We start from the raw sequence: 25849 nt of genomic DNA on the forward strand, positions 1-25849 counted from the left end.
AATTGCTACTGACGCTTCGTAGCCCATGAGGCGTAATTAGTTTCTCCAAGCGACGCTATGTTGCCCGCATCCAACGGTGAGGTGCCAATCCAATGGCTGATATTTTTCCTAGACTTTTGAGTGGGAGTATTCCCACTCATTTTCTCCCTCTATATAAAGCATTGAGGAAACTCGTTTTCTTCTTTACTTCAGAAATCTTCAAGTACTCTAGAGAATCCCAATGCTCCAACTCACAAAACACTATAAATTCCTAAGCCTCTATAACTCTTTCCTTAAGAAATTTTCGAAAGATTATTTCTAAAGGACCAGGATTAACACACTTACTTTTGTAAGTTTCTATTTCTTTAAATTTTTCTTCTTCTCCTCGACCATCTCTTCGGCCTTCTTTCTTTCCAAAAAATTTCTTTCGTGTCTTCTTAGTTTGTTCAAATGGCTAGGTTTAAACATCTAGTTGACTCTCCGTTGGGCATGGAGGGTTTTAGGGCCAAGTACCATATCCCCCAGGGGGTGGTTTTAGAATATTGTTCCCCAGACTGAGTATTTATGGACCGAAAAGTGGGTGAAGTTGTCATTCCCATGATTGCTTTTATAGAGGGAGGAATGACACTCCCCATAGGTAGGATAACCAGAGACTACCTGCTTAATCATCGACTGTGCCCCCATTAGTGCGCCCCCAACATGTTTAAAGTATTAGGAAGTGTAGATGCTCTGAATGACTAGATGAACCTAGGACTCATGTGGCACGATGTCGTTCATATGTACGAGTGTCATTCCTTCACCAGCACGAGATATTACCTCAAGTCCCGATCTGAAGTGGTCAGATTGATATCCTGTCTTCCTAAGTCCAACAAGGACTTGAAGGACGATTATCTGGTCATCTCCGGGGAGTGGCACGACGGTCTTCACTGTCCAGTTCGGGTGGGAACACCAGGTGGGGTACCGTAGGATTAGATCCCTTGGCAGGGACTTTAGTCTTCTAAGCTTTCCTTATAATCGTGCTTAGCACTTTCTCTTCTCGGATAGTGGCTTTTAGTGATCTAACCAACATTTTCTTCTCGAATGTTTTTGCAGATAAAAATCATACTGCTCCTAGGCTTAGTTTTGTCAATGCACCGGGCCTCAACAAACTACCGTGCTCTGAAATATTTGTAAGCGAAGACGGGCAACTCTGAGTCGCTCATTTGATATTAGAGTACTAGCCTATCTCATGTATATACCAGGAGGCTGTCAAGCAATAAAGGTTGGTGACTCTAGGCTAGCTCAGATAGACATATCTAAGCTGGGATTCTTGTCCAGGAGAGACCTTCTGCCCGTTGAGCTGCCCATTCAACGTACTCCTCCTCAGGTAGCTGCTTTGAGAGAGGAATCAGCCTCTTCTCGTCATACTCTTGATGCCGAGATCGATCAGTTCCATTTTGAGGACGCAGAAGAAGCGCCAGAAAGGCCTGTGGAGCTCTTAGATTCTGAACATGAGTCTGACAGATTCTATATAGCCCGTCCTCCGAAGCTAATTATCGCTCGGATCAACACTAGCTAAGAAGTTGAAGAAGAAGGAATGAATTTGAAGCCAAGGCAGGCTTAAAGGGGTTGCTAGCGAACAAGAACAAAGGGTCAACTTCAAAAGAAGTTCCCAAAAGCCAAGTTCCTCACAGTCTTTCTCTTCTTCCTCCTTCGCCTCCTATTGACCTTGGACTGAAGGCCATTCCGAACTTGAGGAAGAAAAGGCCAGTAGAAGATTTGGAGGAAGGTGAGATGGTGCCTCAAAAGGGGTCCAAGCAACAAAAGAAGGCCAAGGATCCCAAGGACAAAAGGGCCAAATCAGTGGAGAGCCAAGATGAAGCTGAAGTACATCGAGGGCAGTGCTCTTGGGCCCCTCGGCTAGAGGTGGAGGGTGCTCCCATTCCTTGGGATGCCATTATCTGGGAGTCCCAAAGGGGGTACACCACCGTCCTCACCGAGGCCCTAGAGCAACCCCTTCTTCTCCCCTGGGACATGGAGGGCTTTAGGCGTACTAGGCAACCTGACATTTTCATGTCATTGAAGAGGGACCTTGCCATGGTAAGTCAGTCAATACTCTTCTGTGTTTAACGCTAGGATTCATATTCATTCATATGCATATATTTGATCACTCTACTATTGTCATATAGCTTACTCAACAAGTTTCCGTGGCCAAGGAGTGGGTCAGGAATGCTCATGACGAGGTTAAAACTGAGGCCCACTCTAGCTTTGAAGTTAAGAAGGCTCTCGGGACCCTTAAAGAAGAACACACCTAGTTGTCAGAGAAATTAAAGGAAGCGGACAAGGCTCGCCTAAGTGCTGAGGCGAGCCTAAAAACCATGGAGAGGTAGATGGAGGATCAGCGCTAAAAATTGTAGATAACTGAGATAAACCTGGCTACCGAAAAGCAAACTATTTTGGATCTTAGGGCGGAGCTGCAGAAAGCCAATGATGCAACTCGGGTGGCCAGGGAAGCTGCTGAGGCTACAGTGAAAGCATCTTATGAACATGGGGTGCTAGATACGAAGACCAGGTTGTCCGAAGAGGTGGTCGTAGTGTGCAGGGACTACTACACCGAGTCCTGGAGGGTAGCAGTGGACTGGGCAGGAGTCCCTGCAAACTCCAAGCTGAGGAGGGTTGAGAATATCTTCTTCCCAGAGGATATTCGAGAGATTCTGGATGCGGTCCCCCTCCCTGAGTAACTCCCCACCACCCAAGCTCTCCTTCCAGGGGTGGGTGAGGAGACTCAGCCTCCGATGATGGCCAAGCCTTTCGAGGATGCCCTTACAATCAAGGATGTGGTTGCCCAAGCTAAGGATGCAGAGCTTAAGTCTTAGGCTGAGGATTCCCAATCCAAGAAGGCTGATCTTAAGAAGGACCCTTCGCAGGCGAAGGCCTAAGTATAGGATTTTCTTTTGCAGCTTTATATGTGTATATATTTCTTTTGTAATGGTGTTCTGCCGTCATTTGTAATGCACTTTTCTTTGATTAATGAAGAGACTTTTATTCTTATTCTATGTGTCTTTATTTTATATGCCCTTAAGATTATGACTATTGCCAATAGACTTGACTTGTTATAACTCTTTCTTTAATAACGTTTAATGACAGCAACTTGTCATCAACTTAAATAATTTGACTAAGTATCAGTAGTAAAAAGATTTGCCATATAATTGCACTGTGACTTGATCTTTCTGTAATGAAGATCGAATCTATTATAGGTAAGTAATTTACTTTGTAAAAAGTAGAAGGGGCAAACATCCTACATTCTGCCCGACACTTAGACAAACAGATGAGGACTTTTTGTCCGTTTAAAAGTAACAATCTGAGGAGTTTATGCGTAATCCTGGACCTGTTTCACCAATTAGTACCCCAGTATTAATACTTAGCAATATACCATCAAATATTGATTTCCCTTAAGTATATGGTCTGGGGGATCAGATATTAATGTTAATTTTAACCATGTATGTGGTCCGAGAGACCTGACATGCATTAGGATCTGTTTAACGTTCATAAAGATTCTAGTGAGTATTAATTTCACCCAAGCATGTGATCCGAGAGACTTGACATAACTTGAGATCTGTTTAACACTTATAAAGATGCCATTGAGTGTTAATTTTACACAAATATGTGATCTGAGAGATTTGAAATAACTTGGGATTTGTTTAACACTTATAAAGATGTCATTGGGAAGTATAATGCATTTATACAACAAATGAACATATTGACAAAGGAAACTTTCATTAATAATAATACTTTTTTAGGTTGTTTACATTCTAAGGATGCGGTATTACATGCTCATCTAAGTCTTCTAGAAAATATGCCCTTATACTAGCTATTGAAGTGATGCGATATGGTCCTTCCCAATTGGGCCCTAACTTTCCCCCTGTTGGGTTCTTTGCAGTGCCCAGAACTTTCCTTAATACCAAGTCACTAGGCGCTAATGTCCTCAACTTTACAATGGCATCATAATCTTGCTTGAATTTGTGTTGGTAGTATACCAATTGGACCATTGCACTTTCTCTTCTTTCTTTAATAAAGTCCAAGCTCTTTTCTAGCAACTTATTGTTACTGTTCGGACTGAATGAGCTGGTGTTGACACCTCATTTTGCAACCTGCATTTAACCTCACTTGGAGTGTAAAAGAGTAATTCTGTATTGGAAATATACATCTTGATTCTGGTCACTAGTCCTTAATCTCACTTTACCAAAATGATCTTGATGTTGTAATGATCAAATCGACTGGTCATAAGCCCTAATCGGACCATTAGATCAAAAGTTATCATCAAATCAAGTTTTAATGGCCGAGATGCACTATCACAAATTGAGTTCGACCATATGTGATTATGAACAATTGATTCCAATTGGTTATAATTGTAATCAATTTGAGATTAATGATGAGTCATAATTTGATTGTTTAAAACTACATTTTATGGTGAGGTTGCATACACCTAATTAATTAGATAGATAAACATTAATTATTTAATGAGTAATTTGTGCAATTATTTTTTAATTATGGCAAATTTGGAACCAATTAAGTCTTAAATGGGAGTGATTGGAGCCATTTAATGTTAATTGGGAGCTAATTTGGGACCTATTAATGTTAATTGTGCTGAAATAATTTTCTAACAAATGACTGCTGCTCACCATTTCATCGATATCTCTCAGAATATTTTGAATCTGTGAATGAGGTTAATTTTTCTAGAAACTAGACATCCGGAGCTTCAATTTAAGCATAAGAATGAGATAATTTCGATTAGAATTGAGTCAGATATGATTTTTTGAAGTTGTCTCTATAGGCTATTACAGCAATTACAGGAAAACCGAATTTTGGCTTGTTCCTTACTCTCACCAATCTCCACATTTAATGCACCAGATTTCCCCAAAGGCTAAAATGAGGTCTAGGTTCATGATTCTTTGTCAACCCTCATTAAATGACCTTCCATTCATATTTCCTCCACCATTACTATATAAATCCCCATTTTCCTTTATTCCAAGACACACAAAAAATCCCATCTCTTCCCATTTCTTGAGTTCTAGTGAAGTTGAGTAGTCTTGTTATATCTTGGTCTTCCTGAGACTCAAGGTATTGAGTAAGACTCACTCTTCCTTTCCTAACTCTTCTTTTTCTCCACCCTTAGGACCTCTACCAAGAGTCTCTTCCTCCATAATATGGATCTTGCATGAAGGTATAATCTCTTTCCCTAACTTGTTTTTTTGTGTTGCCATTATGAGAATTTAGGATTAAAGCATGATAGTAACTATTTAAATTCTTTTGAATATGTTTGAATGCTCTTAAATGTTTTTATGTGTTCTTTATATGTTCTTTGTTGTTCATCACATGTTCATGCATAACACTAGTTTCGATCTTAAATCCACATAAAAAAACATGAAAAAGATGTTTGTTTAATAATTCTTTTAAATCTTGAATCTAGGATATCACCATCCACACACATTCACTAGAGTTTATTTTTCAATCCCAAATGCAATGCTTAATAAATTGAATTAGGCTTATCACATGCACACACATTAAATTCAACATGTAAATTGATTGATAACATATTGGATGATATGATATGAATGTTGGCCACTATAGTCTAAAAGACCGGTGTCACCGGGCAAGGTAGTTGCCTAACACCTTCCCACCTTGTAACATAACCTTCGAGCCTAGATTAAGAGTTAGTAGATCAAATACTTATACATGTAATTTTCGATTTTTAGATTGTAACTAGGAAATAAAGCCATGTATTTTATCTTAGATTGTATCTAGAACCAAAACCATGTAATTTCCTATGTCAATGTAAATTCAATTTCAAATAAATAAAATGAGGAATTTTTCAATTTTGGTTTTCTTATTTCTTCCAATACTTAAATAAGTGGTGACTCCATTGTAAAACCCTTAATCTAAAGGGGAAAATATAATCAGTCGAACCTCCATTTTGAGAGGCAATAACACAGCTCCATCTATTCACGTGAGTTTGGCCCAACATCTTAAAAAAAAGGGGACGCGGGTGCGGGCGCGGTCTCTCACAGCTAGTCTTTAGCGTTGGGAAATCCATTTCTAAAGGAATAATTGCCTCGGCACCATAAGTCATTGAAAAGGGAGTCTCCCTTGTTGATCTGCGAGGCGTGGTTCGATACGTCCACAGGACATGTGGCAGTTCTTCCACCCACTTTCCCTTTGTATCATCCAACCTCTTCTTGAGTCCATTCACTATGACCTTGTTAACAGCCTCGGCTTGTCCATTCCCTTGGGGATAAGCTGGGGTAGAATATCTATTCGTAATTCCCAATTCACAGCAGTATCTCCTGAAAGATTCACTATCAAACAGAAGGCCATTATCCGAGATGAGCGTGTGAGGGACCCCAAACCGGGTGACAATATTTTTCCAAAAAAATTTCTTGGCGTTTATATCTCTAATGTTTGCCAAGGGTTCAGCTTCAACCCACTTAGTAAAATAGTCAGTGTCGACCAGCAGATATCTTTTGTTCCCTGCTGCCTTGGGGAAAGGGCCAATTATATCTAAACCCTATTGAGCAAATGGCCAAAGGCTGGATAGGGGGTTAAGAACTCCTCCTGATTGATGTATATTTGGTGCAAATCTTTAGCATTGTTCACACTTCTTCACATATTCTTGCGCTTCTTTCTACATATTTGGTCACCAGTAGCCCTGAATGATGGCTCTGTGAGACAAAGATCTGCCTCTTGTGTGGCTTCCACAAATCCCTTTATGTAACTCCTTAAGGAGTAGCTCTGATGCCTTAGGATGAATACAGAGTAGATATGGACTGGAAAAAGAGCGCTTGTACAATTTTTGGTCCTTAGACAGCCAGAAACGAGGCGCCTTTCTCCTTACCTTATCAGCTTCTGATTTGTCTTTCGGCAAAATGTCCTCTTTTAGGAATAGTATTATGGGATCCATCCAGCTAGGCCTTACTCTGACCTGGTGAACATGGACCATCTTTCCCTTTACTTTTGTGGGTTTGCACAAGTCTTCTATAAGGATAACCCAAGGTAAGCTCTGTGCCGAGAAGGTTGCAAGCGTGACTAGGGAATCAGCATGTGTGTTTCCACTTCTAGGGACGTGCAGTAGGCTGAAGTACTCAAATCCTGATTCCAAATGCCTAACTTGACTTAGGTACCCTTGCATTCTTTCATCTCTTGCTTCTAGTTCGCCCTTCACTTGGCCGACCACTAGTCTTGAGTCCAAGAACATCCTTATTGCCTTTCCTCCTATTCTTTAAATCATGGACATTCCTTCCAACAAAACTTCATATTCAGCCTCATTATTTGTGGCTGAGAAGCCCAATCTTAATGATTTCTCAATGGTTAGATTTTCGGGTGAGATCAGAACTAGCCCCACTCTGGATCCCCTTTGGTTTGCTGCTCCATCAACATATACCTTCTAGAATGAAGGTTCTTATAGCGAACTTGGCCACTAGGTTCGCGACGAACTGGCCCTTGACAGAGGTACGAGGCATGTATTTGATGTTAAAAGCCCCTAGGATCGTGCCCCATTTAGCGATACTCCCCGTGTAATCAGCAGTTTGAAGTATATTTCTAAGTGGAAGCTGAGTCAGGATGACAACTGTATGTGCTTGAAAGTAATGGGGGAGCTTTTGTGTGCCATGCACCACCGCTAAGATGGCCTTCTCCAGTGGTAAATAACAAACCTCGACCTCATGCAGTGATTTGCTCACATTATAAACTGGTCGTTTTACGCCACTGTCAACTCGTATCAATACCAAACTTACAGCATGAGGGGTTATAGCGATATAAGCAAACAAGACTTTATCTACTTGAGGACTGGACATGATAAGTGGCTGAGATAGATATTCTTTAAGTTTCTGAAAGGCCAAAGCACACTCCTCGGTCCACTTAAATCCCTTCCATTTATTCATCAATAGGAAGAAGGGTTTACATCTGTCTGCTGATCGAGAGATAAATCGGTTCAAAGCAGCAGTCATTTCGGTTAGCTTCTGAACTTCTTTGGGATTTCGAGGTGGTTGTAGACTGTTTATCGCCTTAATTTGTTCGAGATTGACCTCAATTCCCTGGTGAGTCACCATATAGCCCAAAAACTTGCCTGATCCTACACTAAAAGAGCATTTGAAAGCGTTAAGGCATAGCTTGTGCTTCCTTAGAATTTCAAAAATGTTTCCGAGATCTTCCATATGCTCAGGCACCACCTTTCTCTTTACCACCATGTCATCTATATAGACCTCAATATTCTTGCCCAATTGGGGTTCAAATATTTTAGTCATCATCCTTTAGGTGGATCCCGCATTTTTCAAGCTAAAAGGCATCACCTTGTCATGGTAATTTCTAGTGGGAGTGACAAAAGCTATCTTTTCTTGATCGTCTAGAGCTAGTGGTATTTGATGTTATCCTTGAAAGGTATCTAAAAAACTCATTCGAGGTCGGCCTACAGTAGCATCTACCAGCTGGTCTATTCGAGGCATAGGGAAGGGATCTTTTGGGCAAGCCTTGTTTAAATCCATGAAATCCAAACATACTTGCCATTTCTCATTCTTTTTCTTCACTACCACAGTATTGGCCAGCCACTCAAGGTAGAAAACTTCTTTGATAGCCCCTGCCTGCTGAAGCTTTGTCACCTCATCTTTGATAGCATTAGAATGATCTCTAGATGAGCGCCGCATAAGTTGTTTTTTGGGAGTAACAGATGGATTGACATTCAAATGGTGGTAAATGAAGTTTGGGTCCACCCCTGGAGCTTCATAAGCACTCCATGCAAATACGTCCACATTTTTTCTAAGGAACTCAATTAGCTCTTCCCTCTCTTAGGGAGGTAGCTGGGAGCCGACCTAAACAATTTCTCCGGATCATCACCAACAATAACCTTTTCTAGATCTTCACACTTCGCTTCTTCGGTTAATCCATTATTGGGCAATACCGGAGTTCTTGATTGCTATAAGCCCTTTTCAGCAAAGGCCAAGGACTCAGCTTTGGGTCGATGTAAAATGGTAGCCACCATGCATTGCCTAGCCATGGACTGACTCCTTACAATCTCTTTAACCTGACCCTTCGACGAATATTTTTCCTTCTAGTGTAGGGTAGAAGAGACGGCTCCTAAGGCATGAAGCCAAGGTCTAGTCATAATAGCTGTGTAGGGTGAGTAAGCATCCACCACAATGAAATCCACTTTCACCACGTTCGAACTGGTCTGTATGGGTAGTCTAATTTGACCTCTTAGAGTAACAGTCTTCCCTCGAAATTTACTAAAGGGAAATCGTACGCCGTTAGGTCCTTGGGTTTCAAATTCAGCCCCTTGTACAGGTCGTGGTACATTATCTCGACAACACTGCCCTGGTTTACCAACACTCTCTTCACATCATATCCCCCTATCCTGAGTGTGACCACCAGAGCATCATCATAGGGTTGGGTGGTTTCGATCTTATCTTCGTCCGAGAAGCCCAGAATCTGTGGGGCTTCTTTCTTGGCTCTTTTTGGCTCCGAATTGTTGTCCTCGGTGGATAGCCTAGACACAGACATCACTCTGGAAGGACAAGAATCGGTCCTCCCAGGAGCAGCAAAGATGACATTGATCATTCCCAGAGGAGGTCTTGAAGAAGCATCTCTCCGGGGGTTCGAACCTATCTGCTCCGCTTGGCTACTGGAATGGTGCAGCAGATGCTTCAACTTCCCTTCTCGAACTAGCTGGTCCAGATGGTCCTATAAATTCCTGCAGTCTTCTTAGTGTGCCTCTGGTCCTGATGGTATTTGCAATAAAGACTCTGGTTGCACCTCTTGGGGTTTCCAGTCATCTTGTTTGGCCATTTGAAGAATGGCTCGTTCTTAATTTTCTCCAAAATTGGGGGCACCGGTTCTTGGAATACTGCATTAACTGCTTGGGTATTAGTAGACCCTGACTGTCCAGCGAAATCTCTCCGAGGTCGGTTACTATTAAATTGGTCCGACCTGAAATCCCTCCTTTCCTAAGGGGTAACCTTTACTTTACCTTTCCCTTACTGTTGGTCTTCCTCCACCCTTTTGTACTTATCGATTCGGTCTACGAGTTGGATCACACTAGCAACAGGTTTGCTGGTCAGAGACTTCCTTAAATCGTGCTCGGCTGGCAGGCCGACCTTAAAAGTGTTGATGGCCATGTCATCAAAATCACCATCTATCTCATTATACATCTCCCAGTATCTATCTGAGTATGTTTTCAGGGTCTCCTCTTCTCGCATGGATAAGGAAAGTAGTGAATCCAAGGGCCGAGGTACCTTACTACACGTGATAAAACGAGAGCCAAAGGCCTGGGTGAGTTCCTTTAAGGAGTCTATGGAATTGGCTCTCAGACCATCAAACCATCTCATCGCCACAGGTCCTAAATTGGAGGGAAATACTTTGCACATCAAAGCCTCGTCCTTAGAGTGGACAACCATCCTCTGGTTGAACTAGCTCACATGTTCTACAGGGTCTGTTCGACCATTGTAAATGGTGAACGTGGGCTGATGGAACCGCCGATGAAGTTTTGCCCTCTCTATCTTGCGCGTGAAAGGTGATTTGGAGATTTGATTCAATGCGTTGCTCATAGCGTTTTTTCCCAAGCCTTTACGAGGCGGGCTCTTGTATTTTTGTCTGTGGTGGTGCTCTTCATCGTAGAAGAAAGACTCGCTTGATAGAGTTCTTGACCTTTGCCTATAACTAGCATTCTCTTCATTATTGGAGGAGACGTCAGAATTGGAAGAGGTTCGTTTCCGTTGTTCATGACGTAGCTTCTTCTTTATATCGTCAATCTCCCTTTGCATGGCTCTTTCATTCTGTTCTTGAGAGACATGACTCCCAACCTGAGAATGACTTTTACTAGCATGTGTGGTGTGTGCACTACCTTCTAGATCTCGCTTGCGTTCAAGGTTAAGGAAATCATCCTGTCGCCTAGAACCTATGGATTCTTCTCGATAAGGACCTGATCCTACCATATTTAGACGTTGTACTCACTATCACACCAATTCTTCCCACAGACGGTGCCAATTGTAAGGACATGATTTACGACCCAAGATGTATGGGATCTTGGCCCAATGAGCCAGTACAATAAATTTGTAGAAAGTGGTCAAAGAACTAGGCCCTAATGAGTTGGACAACAGCTAGTACTGAATGAAATGACGATCATAAATGTGGTATTCTCCACATAAATGTGGCCAGAAAAGTAGCTGCAGTGCATTTAATGCAGTGGTAGTAGCTTTTCCTTAGATATTTTTGGGTTTCCTTCCTTCTCGTATGTTCATGAGGCACGTCCCTATCATTGGAGCTTTCTGGAGGGTCATTCTAATTGCTGGAATAGGTACTTGAGCTACATTCATTATATCAGAGAGGAGTTCCTCCTTGGATCACCTTCCATTCGTTCCTTACTTATGAGACATTAAATTGGAACCCCTAATAACTATTTGTTTCCTCCTCAGACCTTTCAATGTCCTCGGACAAACCCCAAGGCTCAATATATGATCTTGGGCCCTTATCCCTACATAACCAAATCATATCAACCTAAAGTAAAGTTAAACATAAAAATTCATCAATCTAAAGAATTAAACATCCACCAAAAGAAAGAATATATATATATATATATATATATATAGAGAGAGAGAGAGAGAGAGAGAGAGAGAGAGAGAGAGAGAGAGAGAGAGACTATTCACCTTTTTGTGTGAGCAAAATATGGATTGAATGGAAGAGAAAATAACAATTTTTTTTGTAGTAAAAAGAATTGGAAGAAGAAAAGTCAAAATAAAAGGAAGATGAAGGGTTAGAAAAATTCTAAGATTAATGTGTAGAGTAGTAGAGAGATAAAAAAGGTAAAAGTAAGTAAATGTTGGAAAAGGTGTAATTGCAAAGTGGCAAATTAATAAGGAGAAAAATAATTAAAAATGAGAGAGAAAATATTGAAAATAGGTTGATGATGTGGTGCTAATGTGGCTCAATAGGAGCGTAGTAATATTAAATTCTACTATTCAGTTTTTAGATATATATATATATATATATATATAGAGAGAGAGAGAGAGAGAGAGAGAGAGATTAATTGATTAATGATTTATATTGCTGTGAGGATGTCGATCATGTGGTGTTGTAGAGTTTTAAGTTTAAGCAGTATCTCACAAACCCACATGCACATATTCATATGTGCCGTGCTCTACTGAGTCTTCTTATTGTAATTTATTTTTTTGGCTGGATGTTGATTATTGGGTGTGGTAGATTTTTAAGTATAAGTATCTCACACACAAGGTTTCATTCACTAAGAAGAAATATGGGGTATGTTTAAATCAATTGTTTCTCTTAAACAGTTGAGATTTTCTTGTCTTCGATCATAATATAGCCATGATTATGGAGATAAAGGGAAGAAAAAAAGTCCTGTAGTATTTTAAAGGTCGATTTGCTATAATGTCAATCTTGCTACGTATGAAACATAACAAGCCGTGAACATTGGTTATATATTGATGATGCCGAAAAAGTCACCAGTGAGCCACAGGTACTTGCGCACTCAAAATAGCACCTGCACAACATAAAAGAGAAGACCTTGCAGAAAGCACCGGTGTGGTGCTGGCCAAGTACCCTCCGAAAGTCAAGTTAGAACTTCTTACAACTCTAGAGTGCTAGAGAGGGGTGAATTATACGTACCTTGGCTAGTGAGGGTACTAGGGCTTTTATAGTAGTAAAGGGTTGAAATCTCTTCCTTATAGGAGTCTTCTTGAGCATATTTGGCGGGATCCTTTCCTTAGAGGGATCCTTTGAGTAGCATTAAACGTGGAGGGTAAGGCATTTCCTTATATATGCAATCGTCGGCAGCAAGTAAACTTGCATCAGGGTCGTCAGCTTATCTTATTTCCTTCAGCCTTACTGGCATCAGTTTGTTTATGTCATCAGCCTTTAGGTATGCCTTGCAGACTCCTCTCATTGCCCCAATTTAGAACATCATTCGTTGACTCCTACAAGAGGAAGCTGACAGTTGTAACTGTACCTGTCAGCTTGATGGCTTTATCTAGAACTGCCAGCTTTATGCTTTATATGAGTAAGTACTATTTTTATCCTTATCAGCTGTCCCCTACTCTACATCCTCATCGTTTTAAACTGACAGGTTGTGGAAGTTTTTATTGGTTAACTATCTTTTGGTTCAGAGGAGTGGGAAAATCATTTATGAGTGATTCCTCGAGTCGCCAGCCATTTAATGCTTGGACACGTGGTGCGCTCTCATTGGCTTCGTTTTTGGATGAGGGCGTCGCCTCGCCTTCTGCGCATTTTTCTTCCTATATTTAACGCGCATCCTTCTCCTTATTCCTCTATTTCAACCTTGCTGATATTTCAAGAGAGAGAGAGAGAGCTTGTCGCCTTCGCTTTTGTTGATCCATCACTTGCTGCTAATGCCATCACTTTTTAGGTCGTTCTTTCCTCCAAGACTTATTCACCTGTAAGTTCTTTTTCCTTCTTTCTTTGCATTTTTGCTCTAACTGAACAATTTCTTAGTGAGGATGTCAATTTAGGTACTTAGAATGGATCCGTCACTTATAGTTAGTTAGATGTCAAGTGACGCGTCGAGTGAACAGTCATCAATCCGTGATGGAGCGGGCTACGACGAAGTTTTTGGCTCAGGTCAAGAGTCTGACAGCTTTTCTGGGTCGTCAGGTAGGGCAATGTCAGTCCAGTCTCCTAGCGACGGCGTAGAAGACTATGTTGAGGGAGTTGAGGAGAAAGTAGTAGGTGAGTTGAAGGGGAGGAGAGAGTGACGGAGATGAGGAGGAGGATGAGGGTGACGAGGAGTCCTATGAAGAGGCTTCAGTAAGTCCTGGAGGAAACCGTCCCTTTATCCTTCCCGAGGATTGTGCCGTCAACAAATTTTTGCCTAAAATGAGTGAGAAGGTTTTCAAAGAATTACTTACCCGTTTCCAAATCCCAGATCACATCTCAATCCGTCTGCCTAGGAAAAAGGAAAATTGCTATACAGGGAGGATTGTAGATGTCGGCATGTATGACGCCATGCTTGCTATCGGATTGAGGTTAACACTGATGGCTCTACACCGTCAGCTTGTTGAATTTATGGGGCTATCCGTCAACCAGATTGCCCCCAATGCTTGGAGGACTTTTATTGGAGCTGAGATTTTATGGGGTCGTTTGAGCGGTGGGAACCGTCAGCTTTCCCTAGATGAGTTCTTCTACTACTACAAACCCCGTCAGATTGTTTTGTCCAAAGGAACTTACCATTTTTCCGTCAGGGAGAAGGTCTTAAGACCTATATCTGATATGCCAGATTCCAACAGGTATTGGAAAAGTAGATATTTTTTTCCTTGAGGGGTCTGACTGGGTATGCCGCCCAGAAGAGTGGGTTACCATGCCTCGTGGTTTTGATAACACCTGGGCATTAGTTAAAGCCTCAGGTTTTGATACTGACAGCTTTTGTTTTACCGTCAGCTTTTAGCCTTTTATTACTCCATTTAGTGTTTTAATGTCTTCGTTTTGTCTCTTCAGCCTGTAGCCGTCCACATATAACTGTTGAGCAGGAGGCGTTCATCCGTCGGGTTCTTGAAATTTCTTTGGAGCAACGAAAGTGTAGGGACTTGATTACACTTGACACTCACTTGTATTGCGAGGGTCCAGAGCCGACGACTGAAGCTCGTAGACTGGACGATTTTTCTCGTCGTCGTGAGTAAACTCTTTATTGCCTCCGTCAATTTACTCATCCCGTCTGTTGTAACAATTTTTAGTTATTTTGTGTAGAGATGGAATCTACAAAACAAAGGGTAAGGGATGCATCAACCCATAAAAAAGAGGAAAAGAAGGCGAAGGACACAAAGGGGGGAACCTCGCTAGCCCCTAAAACCGTCTTTATGGTTTCGAAAAGGAAACCTGACGGGAAGGACAACCGTCCATCCAAAAAGGCTGCCGTCACTCCTGGGGACGTGTCTCCGAAGAGGAAGTCACCCCTTAAGCCAAGCAATGGTGCGGGCAAGGGGGTAATGACTTCCTTTAGTCCCGTCATCGAGGGCCCTCGTTGCCTTTTGACCCATAAGGACTATGCCATCGGGGAAGTAGGGTCCTTTATATAGCCGACGGATATAGGGCCTTGCAATTTTTTAGGGATGGAGGACTTAGGGGCGTCAGCTTTTTTCGATCTTGCTAAGGTATGCTCACTCCCTCAGGTTAAGTTGGTTTCGTTTCTTTCTGATTCATTTGACTGACGCCTGCATCTTTTTCAGGCCTTGGTGCATGTTAAGGAGGGGGTCATCAATAGGGTTAGGAAGCATAATGCAAATTTAATGAATGAGTAGGGGAAATATAAGGAGGCCGTCCGTACTCTAAATAATGAGCTGAAGGAGGTAAGGGGGAAGTTGGGGGAGGCTGATCGTCAGAGGGAGAAGATGCAGTAAGAGGTGACGGCTTTGCGCGAAAAGGTGGAGACGGCCGGGACTGACAATTTTCAAGAATTTAAGGCGTCACAATTATTTATTGACTCTTGTACCGACTATTATGGCACTGGGTTTGATGATTGCCTTAAACAAGTTGCGTCAGTTTTCCCAGAGTTGGACCTATCTGGGATTACGATGGATGATGAAGGTGACGGCTCCCTTGAGTTCAATCCTCCTCCCAAGGATGACGATGTCGTTGTTCTCGCATAACCTACTGCCAATCCTCCTCATACTTCTGCTTCCAACCTTCCAACGGTGTTTGTAGATGTTGAAAATCTTGAGTCTCAGAAAGATGACGGGAACCTTGCTGACGCTCCTGCTACCTAATTTATTTATGTGTATTTCACTATTTTGCAAACAATTGTTTAAGTGCCCTTTTGGCATTTGGGATTTTATTTGTAGACATTTTATTTTGTTATATGGCATGTTACTCCCGTCGTTTTCTACTTTTTAATCGATGATTGTGTTGGATGAATTTGTCGGCTTGTAATCCCGTCTGTTTTGGGAAACCCATTAACTTTAAGGGTGGACTTGTTTATTAGAAAAATCCGGTGATACGGGCTTTGTGCCACTTATGTTCTTTTTGAGCCCGTCCATCTTTATCCTTTGAGTTTGATAAGCTCGTCGGTTTCATGAGCTTTACCTATGGGCATTTGATTGTGTTGCTAACCTTATGACCTCGTCCACTTTGTAGACTTTTAAGGAATGTTATTTTTCATAGGCCCGTTGGCTTTATAGCCTCGTCCATGTTATGAACTTTAATCGACTTTGTTATTTTTATAATCTCACCAATTTTAATGAGACCGTCGGCTTTTTAACTTCCATCCACGTTATGGACTTAATGACCTTGTCATTTTTGTAAGCCCGTCGGTCTTATAACCTTGTCTGTGTTATGGACTTTTTGACCTTGTCATTTTTATAATCTCACCTATTTTAATGAGACTGTCGGCTTTTTAGCTTCCATCCATGTTATGGAGTTAATGACCTCGTCATTTTTGTAAGCCTGTCGGTCTTATAACCTTGTCCATGTTAGGGACTTTATGACCTCATTTTATAGTCTCGTCCATTTGGTGAGACCATCGGCTTTTGTGAACTTCAAACTGTCCATTCTTGTGGACTTAGTCGTCTCCTGTAGTCGTCCACTTTTGTAAATATAATTGTCCACTTTTGTGAACTTAGTTGTTTACTTTAATCGTCCACTTTTGTGAACTTAGTCGTCTACTTTTGTGAACATAATCGTCCACTTTCGTGAACTTCAAACTGTCCACTTTTGTGAACTTAGTTGTTTACTTTAACCGTCCACTTTTGTAGACTGTAGATTTGTAAATAGAAACTTCAGCAATTTTTGAATAAACTTCTCTTATGCATTCGTAAATAAAAGTAGTTCGAAAATCAAATCCTGCCCTTTGGGCTTAAAATGAAAAAGAGGTATTGTTGCGAAAACTAAAGTAAATGATAAAACTGAGGAGTATAACTAAGATTTGCTATGGTGAACTGTAAATAAAAAGGGGAGTTGGTCTTCATGCCGCCATCTCTACTGGTAATAATTCCGTAAGTGCTCGATGTTCCATGGATGCGGCAGCTTCTATTCGTCTAACGTTTCCAGGTGGTAAGTGCCTTTCCTTTGCCATGACGTGACTTGGTAAGGTCCTTCCCAATTGGGGCCGAGCTTCCCTTGGGTAAGGTCTCTAGCGGTTCCCATGACTTTCCTGTGAACGAGATCTCCAACCTGGAAGTCTCTATGTCAGACTCGGGAGTTGTAATGCTTGGCCATGCGGTTCTGGTACCTTGCGAGCCTTTGTTCTGCTGTCGCTCTGACTTCGTCCACTAGGTCAAGCTGTAATCGCATGGCCTCATCGTTCTTGCTTTCGTCATGGTTGTGTATCCTGTAGCTTGTGAGTCCAACTTCAGCCGGGATGACTGCTTCGCTCTCGTATATTAGTTGGAATGGTGTTTCTCCTGTGGGCGTTCTTGCCATTGTCCTGTATGCCCATAGTATGCTAAGCAATTCTTTAGGCCATATACCCTTTGCCCCCTCGAGCTGAGTCTTGATAATTTTGAGTAAGGATCGGTTCGTGACTTCGACCTGTCCGTTAGCCTGAGGGTGGGCGGGGGAGGAGTAGTGGTTTCGTATCCCTAACTGTGAGCAAAAGTCCCGGAAGGAGTCGTTGTTGAAGTGCTTCCCGTTATCCAAGACTAAGACTCTAGGGATGCCAAACCTGCATACGATGCATTTCCAGTTGAAACTCCACACGTTCTTCTCCGTGATGGTGGCCAAGGCTTCAGCTTCCACCCACTTTGTAAAGTAGTCAATGCCCACTACCAGGAATTTCAGCTGTCGTAATGCTGTAGGGAATGGTCCCATAATATCTAATCCCCACTGAGCGAACGGCCATGGGGCCGTCATCGAGGTCAACTTTTCGGTTGGTTGTCTAGTAATATTGTTGAACATTTGGCATTTGTCGCAGGTCTTGACATAAGCCTCGGCATCCTTCTGCATGGTAGGCCAATAGTACCCTGCTCGCACAAGCTTGTGTACTAGTGACCTTGACCCCGAATGGTTTCCGCAAATCCCCTCATGTACCTCCTTCATGACGTAGTCTGCCTCTTTCATACCCAAGCATCTCAGATATGGACGGGAGAAGCCTCTTTTGTACAGGACATCTTTTATCAAGACGAATCTCGTTGCCTGGACCTTCAGCTTTCTTATAGCCTCCTTCCCGTCTAGTAAGACCCCGTTTTTTAAGTATGAAACTAACGTTGTGGTCCAGTTACTTTCAGAGCCTATCTCCTGTATGTTGCCGAAATCTATTAGTGGAGAAAGCTGAACAAAAGAGAGTACATTACCGGGGGTGATCATATGTTCTACTGAAACGGCTTTGGCAAGACGGTTGGCTTGCTCATTTTCTCCTCTGGGGATTTGGATGATTTTGGCCTCTAGGTCGTCTACTCTTTTCCTTACTCGATCAAGGTATCTCTTCATCCTTTCGCTCTTGCACTCATAGTCTCCATTTACTTGGTTAGCAACTACCTGAGAGTCACAGTAAATGACTATGCTTGCGGCTCCCGTTACTTTGACGAGGTCAAGGCCTGCTACTAACGCTTCGTACTCCGCTTCATTGTTGGTGGTAGGGAAGTCGAGACGGACTATACATTCAACCGTGTCTCCTTCGGGTGACGATAGTATGATGCCAGCCCCCCTGACTTGTCTGTTGGATGATCTGTCTATATGTATGCTCCAATGAGGGGACTCTTCTACACCCTTGTCTTCGTCGTGAGTGAATTCTGCTATAAAGTTTGTGACGACCTGTCCTTTGATGGCAGTCTGTGGGCGGTACTGGATATCAAACTTACTAAACTCTATAGCCCATAACGCCAGTCGGCCCGTAGCTTCAGGGTTACCAATCGCCTGTCGTAGGGGCTTGTCGGTCAGGACGTTCACCGTATAGGCTTGAAAGTATGGCTTGAGCTTGCAAGCTGCCGTAACTAATGCAAAGGCAAATTTCTCCATAGGTGGGTATCTTTCTTTGGCATGGCGAAGCGCCCAGCTCGCGTAATATATGGGCTTTTGTACTCTTTCTTCTTTTAAGGCAACGCTGACGGCTGCGAGGGAGACAGCCAGATAAAGGAAAATCTCTTCTCCTGGCTGCGATGGACTTAGTAGCGGCGGGGAAGAGAGATAAGCCTTTAACTCTTCGAATGCTTGCTGACACTCGGCAGTCCACTCAAATGATCTCTTCAGTGTGCAGAAGAGGGGCAAACACTTGTCTGTTGCCCTTGACACGAACCTATTTAGTGCTGCTATTTTTCCATTGAGGCTTTGTACTTTCTTCACATTTCTTGGTGATGCCATCTTCATTATGGCCCAGATCTTGTCCGGGTTGGCCTCGATGCCCCTTTGAGACACCATAAATCCTAGGAATTTTCCCGCCATCACTCTAAAGACCCACTTTCCTAGATTAAGCTTCATGTTGTAAGAATGAAGGGTGTTGAATGTTTCCCTGAGGTCTTCCAAGTGATCTTCCTCCCTTCGGCTTTTTACCAGCATGTCGTCAACATAGACTTGGACATTCCTCCTAATTTGCTGTGCAAACATTTTGTTCATAAGCCTCTGGTATGTCGTGCCCACATTTTTCAAGCCAAATGGCATCACTTTATAACAGAAGAGGCCTTGGCTGGTTACGAACTAAGTTTTCTCCTGATCAGCTTCGTAAATTTGGATCTGGTTGTAACCCGAGAAAGAGTCCATAAAGCTTAACAGCTGGTGCCGAGTTGTAGAGTCTACTAGAACGTCGACCCGCGGGAGGGGATAGCTGTCTTTGGGGCAAGCTTTGTTAAGGTCGGTGAAGTCTACACACATCCGCCACTTCCCGCTAGCTTTCTTAACCATCACTACGTTTGCTAGCCAATCGGGGTAGTAAACTTCCCTAATGACACTTGCCTCCTGTAGTTTGCGGACTTCTTCTGCTATGGCCTGATCTCGCTTCGGGGCAAACACCCTCTTCTTCTATCGGATGGATGGGAAGGAGGGCGACACATTCAGCCTATGTACCATGATTGAAGGGTCTATCCCTAGCATGTCTTCGTGGCTCCAGGCGAATACATCCTGATTACTTCTGAGAAAGGTAATGAGTGCCTGACGGAGCGTGGGACTAGCGAGGGTTCCAATTTTGGTTGTTTGGTAGAGATTGGAGTCGTCGAGAAGTATTTCTTCAAGCTTCTCTACGGGCTCCGTCGTCGTGTGGTGTTCTTCTATGTTCATAGCTTGGAGGTGGTCATCCATTTCCATCATGGCTACGTAGCATTCGCGTGCAGCCACCTGATTTCCGCGTAGTTCTCCCACTCCATACTCGGTAGGAAACTTAATCATTAAGTGGTAGGTTGAAGTTGCAGCCTTCCACGAGTTGAGGGTAGGTCGTCCGATGATAACATTGTAGGCGGACGAGCAGTCGACCACTAGGAATGTTACGTCCTTGGTGATTTGCTAAGGATAGTCACCTACCGTGACAAATAATCTAAATACGCCCAAGGGGAACACCCTTGTTCCTCCAAAGCCGACGAGCGGGTCATTTGTCGGAATCAATCGTTCTCTGTTGATCCCCATTTGCTGGAACGCTGGGTAGTGTAGGATATCCGTTGAGTTGCCATTGTCGACCAGTACCCGGTGCATGTTGTAGTCCTCTACCTGAATGATTACAACAAGTGCGTCATCATGCGGGTGGTGAAGCCGCCGCGCATCTTCTTCCGAGAATCCAATGATAGGGCCTTCTGTCCGCACTATCTTTGGCACGATACCCGTCAGCTGGACGCTTTGGACTATCCTGAGGTAAGTCTTGCGGGCCTTTTTTGACGACGTAGTAGTTATTGTTCCCCCTATGATCATCCTAATGTCTCCTATGGGGGGCTTAGGGCGCTCATTATCCCATTGGCGGGGCTGCTCTTGAGGAGGTGGATCCACTCTCTCCTTTCTAACGAACTTCTACAATTTCCCTTGCTTGATAAGGGCCTTGATCTGCTACTTTAGGTCGTAACAATCGGCCATGTCATGACCGTGGTCACGGTGGAAGCAGCAATATTTGTCTTTCGATCGTTTGTTAAGATCTCCCTTCAGCTTTCTAGGGTAGGTCAGGGCCTCCTCGTCCTTTATTTGTATTAGGACTTGGTCTGTTGGGGCAGTTAATAGAGTGAAGGTTGTGAACCTTCCTCCCGGGGGCCTGGAGTGCCTTTCATCCCTTCAGTCTCCTGTTCTTGCCTTCTTCTGTCCTTGGTCTTGTCGTGTGTCTTTTTGTCTCTCCATTTTCTTGGGCTTTTTTTCTCGAGCTAGCAACGCGTCTTCAGCATTCATGTACTTGGTGGCCCTGTAAAGTACTTCTCTGACATGGTCTTCGGGTTGTTCTTATATAGGGAGAACAAAAACTTTCCCTTCCGTAGCCCATTCGTGAATGTCGCTAGAAGTATCTTGTCGTCGGCTTCGTCGATCGAGAGTGCTTCTTTATTGAAGCGGGATATGTAGGATCTCAACTTCTCATCCTCTCGCTGCTTGATGCTTATCAAGCAAGCCGTAGACCTTTTATACCTGTGTCTCTTGATGAAGTGCGCAGTAAACTGAGCGCTTAACTCCTTGAAAGTGCTGATGTAACCGGGCATCAAGCGGCTGAACCAAATTCTTGCTGCACCCTTCAGCATCGTGGGGAAGGCCTTACACATGATTTCATCAACTACTCCTTGAAGGTGCATCAAGGTCTTGAAGGTCTCTAGGTGATCTAGAGGGTCCTTGACTTCTTCATAGTTATCTATTTGTGGCATGCGAAACTTATGTGGTAGGGGGAAAGAATTGAAGGAGGCGGTGAACGGTGAGTCAGTTCGGTTAACAAGATCGTCAAGATCACTGGACACTCGTCCCTTAAGAGCGTTCATCATAACTTCCATCTGTTCCTTTATAGCCTGTATCTCTGCGGCAACCGGCGGCGGAGTCACATCTGTGAGGGATGGGAGGCTTACATTTTGTCGCTCCAGTCTGCTTGGGTCGTTACTACCCTCTGGTCCCTCCTGATCTCGTCGCTCGGCGCTGGTATCCTCTTGGTCCTCTTCCTGAGCACCGTGTCCTGCCTTCCGGCGTAGCTGTTCTTCCAAAATCTGGTTTTGCTTGGTGAGGCGCTCCACGGCCGCGGCTAGAGTCTGCACTTGTCTCTTAAGAGCAGATGGTTGCGGCTCGTCTTCATGAACGTTGTTGGTGGTTGCCATTGATTGAGTAAGTACCATGCAACTCTTTGTCCAGGAAGCACTTGCTATGACTTATAAATTCATTCAAACCTTTCCCACAGACGGCGCCAACTGATAATGCCGAAAATGTCACTAGTGAGCCACAGGTACTAGCGCACTCGAAATAGCACCTGGACAATACAAAAGAGAAGACCTTATAGAAAGCACCGGTGTGGTGCTGGCCAAGTACCCTCCAAAGGTCAAGTTAAAACTTCTTACAACTCTAGAGTGCTAGAGAGGGGTGAATTATATGTACCTTGGCTAGTGAGGGTATTGGAGCTTTTATAGTAGTAGAGAGTTGACATCTCTTCCTTGGTGCAGAAGTCTTTTCCTTATAGGAGTCTTCTTGGGCATATTTGGTGGGATACTTTCCTTATAGGGATCCTTTGAGTAGCATCAAACGTGGAGGGCAAGACATTTCCTTATATATGCAATTGTGGGCAGCAAGTAAACTTGCATCAGGGTCGTCAGCTTATCTTATTTCCTTCAGCCTTACTAGCGTCAATTTGTTTATGTCGTCAGCCTTTAGGTGTGCCTTGCGGACTCCCCTCATTGCCCCAATTTAGAACATCATTCGTTGACTCCTACATGAGGAAGCTGACGGTTGTAACTATACTCTTCAGGTTGATGGCTTTATCTAGAACCGTCAGCTTTATGCTTTATATAAGTAAGTACTATTTTTATCCTTATCAGCAAGTCAAACAATCTGCTTGTCGGTTTTTGATTTTAATTTTGAGCTTTTCTGATTTTCTGACATTTTTGTTGCTGGTTTACTTAATGTTATCTATCGCTCATTGTAGAATATTCTGCCAGCTTGCTTCTGTGTTACAGAATGCTGGTTCTTAGACTCTTTAGTAGTAACTAGTAAGTCTGGGACAACTTTTTTATCGTTAGAAGTAGGCAGTAAATTGCACATTTCATTTTGATAAAATAAGATAGTTTAGCTACTAAATAGTTACTGCCCCTGAGTTGCAAATCATTTGCTAAACTTCACGTATCAAATAACCAATGCTTATTCTCTCAATTAAGGCCATGAGAAAGAAAATCTATAACTTAGCAAGTCTTTTTTTTTTTTTTTTTTTTTTTTTTTTTTTTTTTTTTTTTTTTTTTTTTCTGAGAAGATAGAACTCAGCAAGTTAGGAATAGGCATGTACATGTAAGGCTGAAGTAAATTAATTAAGGACAAAGTTTATATACAGTACCTTATGTGCTGTTTTTTAGGTTTCATTCTTAAAATTTTGTCATGTGGCTACTTAACTTAAAAAAATATACTTCCATCCATGAGAAAAAAACCACATGGCAGAATTTTAAGAGAGGAATCTCTGGAATAGCACCTAAATACTGTACCTAAGTCTTGCTCATTAATTAATTAGGAGAGAGAGAGAGAGTAAAAGAGATAATAATATAATATTCTCTCAAATTAGTTATATTAGGTGATGCTCTGACAATAAATTTAATGAGGACATGGGTAATAGTGTTTTTTCATTTATTACATCTCATAGCGTGTAATTTTTGTGAAGTTACACTGGTGTAACTTGAGTCCACAAGTTGTTAACGGCCAACAATGAAGTGGTATTAATATTGGATTCATATGAAAATTAATGAGAACTTACAAATTCAACAATTGTGAAAAATATTGTGAGAGGTCAATGTTAGAGCAATATATAACACATTGAGAAAATCTTCATTTATAATAGATGAAAATTTTACATTCAAATTAATAAGCTTGAAAGAGTAGTTCCAAAGTCCATTTTAGGATTGCCTTAACCATAGTTGTCAAAATCCCGATTTAGATCTTACAATCCTACAATTTTATGATCCTACCTGTCCAAAACAATCCAGATCTTTCAAGAATCTTTACGATTGTTCAAGATCGGTAGGATCGTATGATTTTGACGATCTCAAACGATCGTGATTTCTTGTAATTTTCTTTAATTTGATAGAAGGTTTAGTTGGACCCAAATGAAAAATAACATCCTAATAGACCAAGTTTTGCTATTCTAATGCAGAGAGATAGAGTGTCAGTTGGATCTAAATGAAAAATAACATTCCAATAGTGTCACGTTTTAAGGTTTTTGACCTCTTTAAATGATGCTTACAAATGAATGTAGTGATGTATGGTAATTACATCAAATAGATGCAAATATTTTGTTTTTTTATAAATGAATGTATAATTTATATGATTATTTAAGATACCAATGTGGTTTTTTTTTTTTTTTTTTTTTTTTAATGTAGGATCATACGATCCACGATTCGATCCTATGATCCACGATCCCATCTACCTCCCACGATCTTACGTAGGAGACTTTGACAACCTTGACCTTAAGATACAATAGATAACCCAAATTGCATTTAAGATCTTTGGTAATCAAATTGCATTTAATATAAAACCATTTATTTCTATCTTTCAATCAAAAACTATCACATTATTTTTTTGCAAATAAAACAAATGACTACCTTATACAATCATAATCCTATTAAATATATATGAGTTTTGAAGCATTTTATATGTTGCTTGAGTGTCTCTTGTTGTATGAGTATGTGTTTAGATACAACTCATTCTCAATAAATTATTTACATAATTGAAAGATAAAAAAGCTAATATCTAACTTAAAAAAAAAAAAAAAAAAAAACTAAATGTTAAATAATTTAAGGTAAAGCTAAGTCAAAAAGCAACAAGCTTAAAGTTGTAGCCAACTTAAAAAGTGTTTGCCTTCACCACTTCCGCTCTTTTTAGTTTTTATTACTTTCTCATGTCTCAAGTTTGACCCCGCACCCCCAAAATTTTTTTGTTAATCCACCACACATTAGGCTGGCAGACTATTGGGCCAGGATGTGAACTGTAGAGTCATAGACAAGTGAAAATTTGGTAGCACACTCGGAAAAAAAAAAAATGTAGAGAGGTTCCAACAATAATTTGGGGTTTGTTTAGGATCTGCTTATTTTGTTGAAATTGAAAACTTTTTGCTGAAAGTACTGTAAATAAAGGTAAAAGTTAGTTGAAATAGTATGTAAGGTTGAATTTAATCAACCGTGTGTTGGCTTTATTCCATGACAAATCTGCTTGTAATACAGCACTTAGAAACCTTGTATTTAGGTGGGAATCATGTAAGGGTAGTGTGTGAGAGAGTGTGAAGAAATGCTCAAGACAGTGAAGCAGAGATTCACGGTTAGGACTCGCGAGAGGCTCGCGGCTTGCAAGCCGCCAAAAGTTGCACACGCGTAGAGCATGCAGGGGAGCTGAACAGTCATCCCACCTGGAGCACTACAGGACAAAAATTCAGACTGGCCATTAAGTTAGCTCGCGGCTTGAACTCGTGACTCAGTCAAGTCACAAGCCGACCCTGTTTTGGGAAAAACTGACTCTTCGCATTCCATTCTCACACCAGTATAAATACCCCTCATTCCCACAAAATATGGGTGGCCATTCAGAAAGAAAAACTCTAAGAGAGGTTTCTTCAAAACACCCACCCAATTAGAGACAGCTACTTATTCTTTGAGAGAAATCTTTGTAGTCTCTTCTCATTCCCTCTCTCATTGTCATATCTATTGAGAGGAGATTTCTATCCAAACATTACCCACATCCATTTAGAGTGTTGAGTGTTTTTGGAGTTTTGGGAAGTATTGGAAGATGCCAAGGATGGCGGATGCTATGGATTATAGCGGAGTCTGGTAAACTAGAA

At 42.0% G+C, this 25849-nt stretch overlaps 2 protein-coding genes across 2 annotated transcripts; both read right to left on the minus strand.

Annotated features, from left to right (window-relative positions):
• Positions 1 to 3305: 3305 nt before the first annotated feature.
• Positions 3306 to 8201, minus strand: LOC115961686. Its single transcript, XM_031080623.1, has 4 exons — positions 7397 to 8201; positions 6851 to 7227; positions 6025 to 6523; positions 3306 to 3346 (listed from the first exon to the last, which is right to left on the minus strand). Exons 1-4 carry the CDS (start codon positions 8199 to 8201, stop codon positions 3306 to 3308), a joined length of 1722 nt encoding a protein of 573 aa, XP_030936483.1.
• Positions 8202 to 17148: 8947 nt separating this feature from the next.
• Positions 17149 to 19338, minus strand: LOC115961687. Its single transcript, XM_031080624.1, has 2 exons — positions 17546 to 19338; positions 17149 to 17386 (listed from the first exon to the last, which is right to left on the minus strand). Exons 1-2 carry the CDS (start codon positions 19336 to 19338, stop codon positions 17149 to 17151), a joined length of 2031 nt encoding a protein of 676 aa, XP_030936484.1.
• Positions 19339 to 25849: the final 6511 nt, after the last annotated feature.

This window comes from Quercus lobata, chromosome 9 (genome assembly GCF_001633185.2).
Source record: "Quercus lobata isolate SW786 chromosome 9, ValleyOak3.0 Primary Assembly, whole genome shotgun sequence".
Taxonomy (NCBI): domain Eukaryota; kingdom Viridiplantae; phylum Streptophyta; class Magnoliopsida; order Fagales; family Fagaceae; genus Quercus; species Quercus lobata.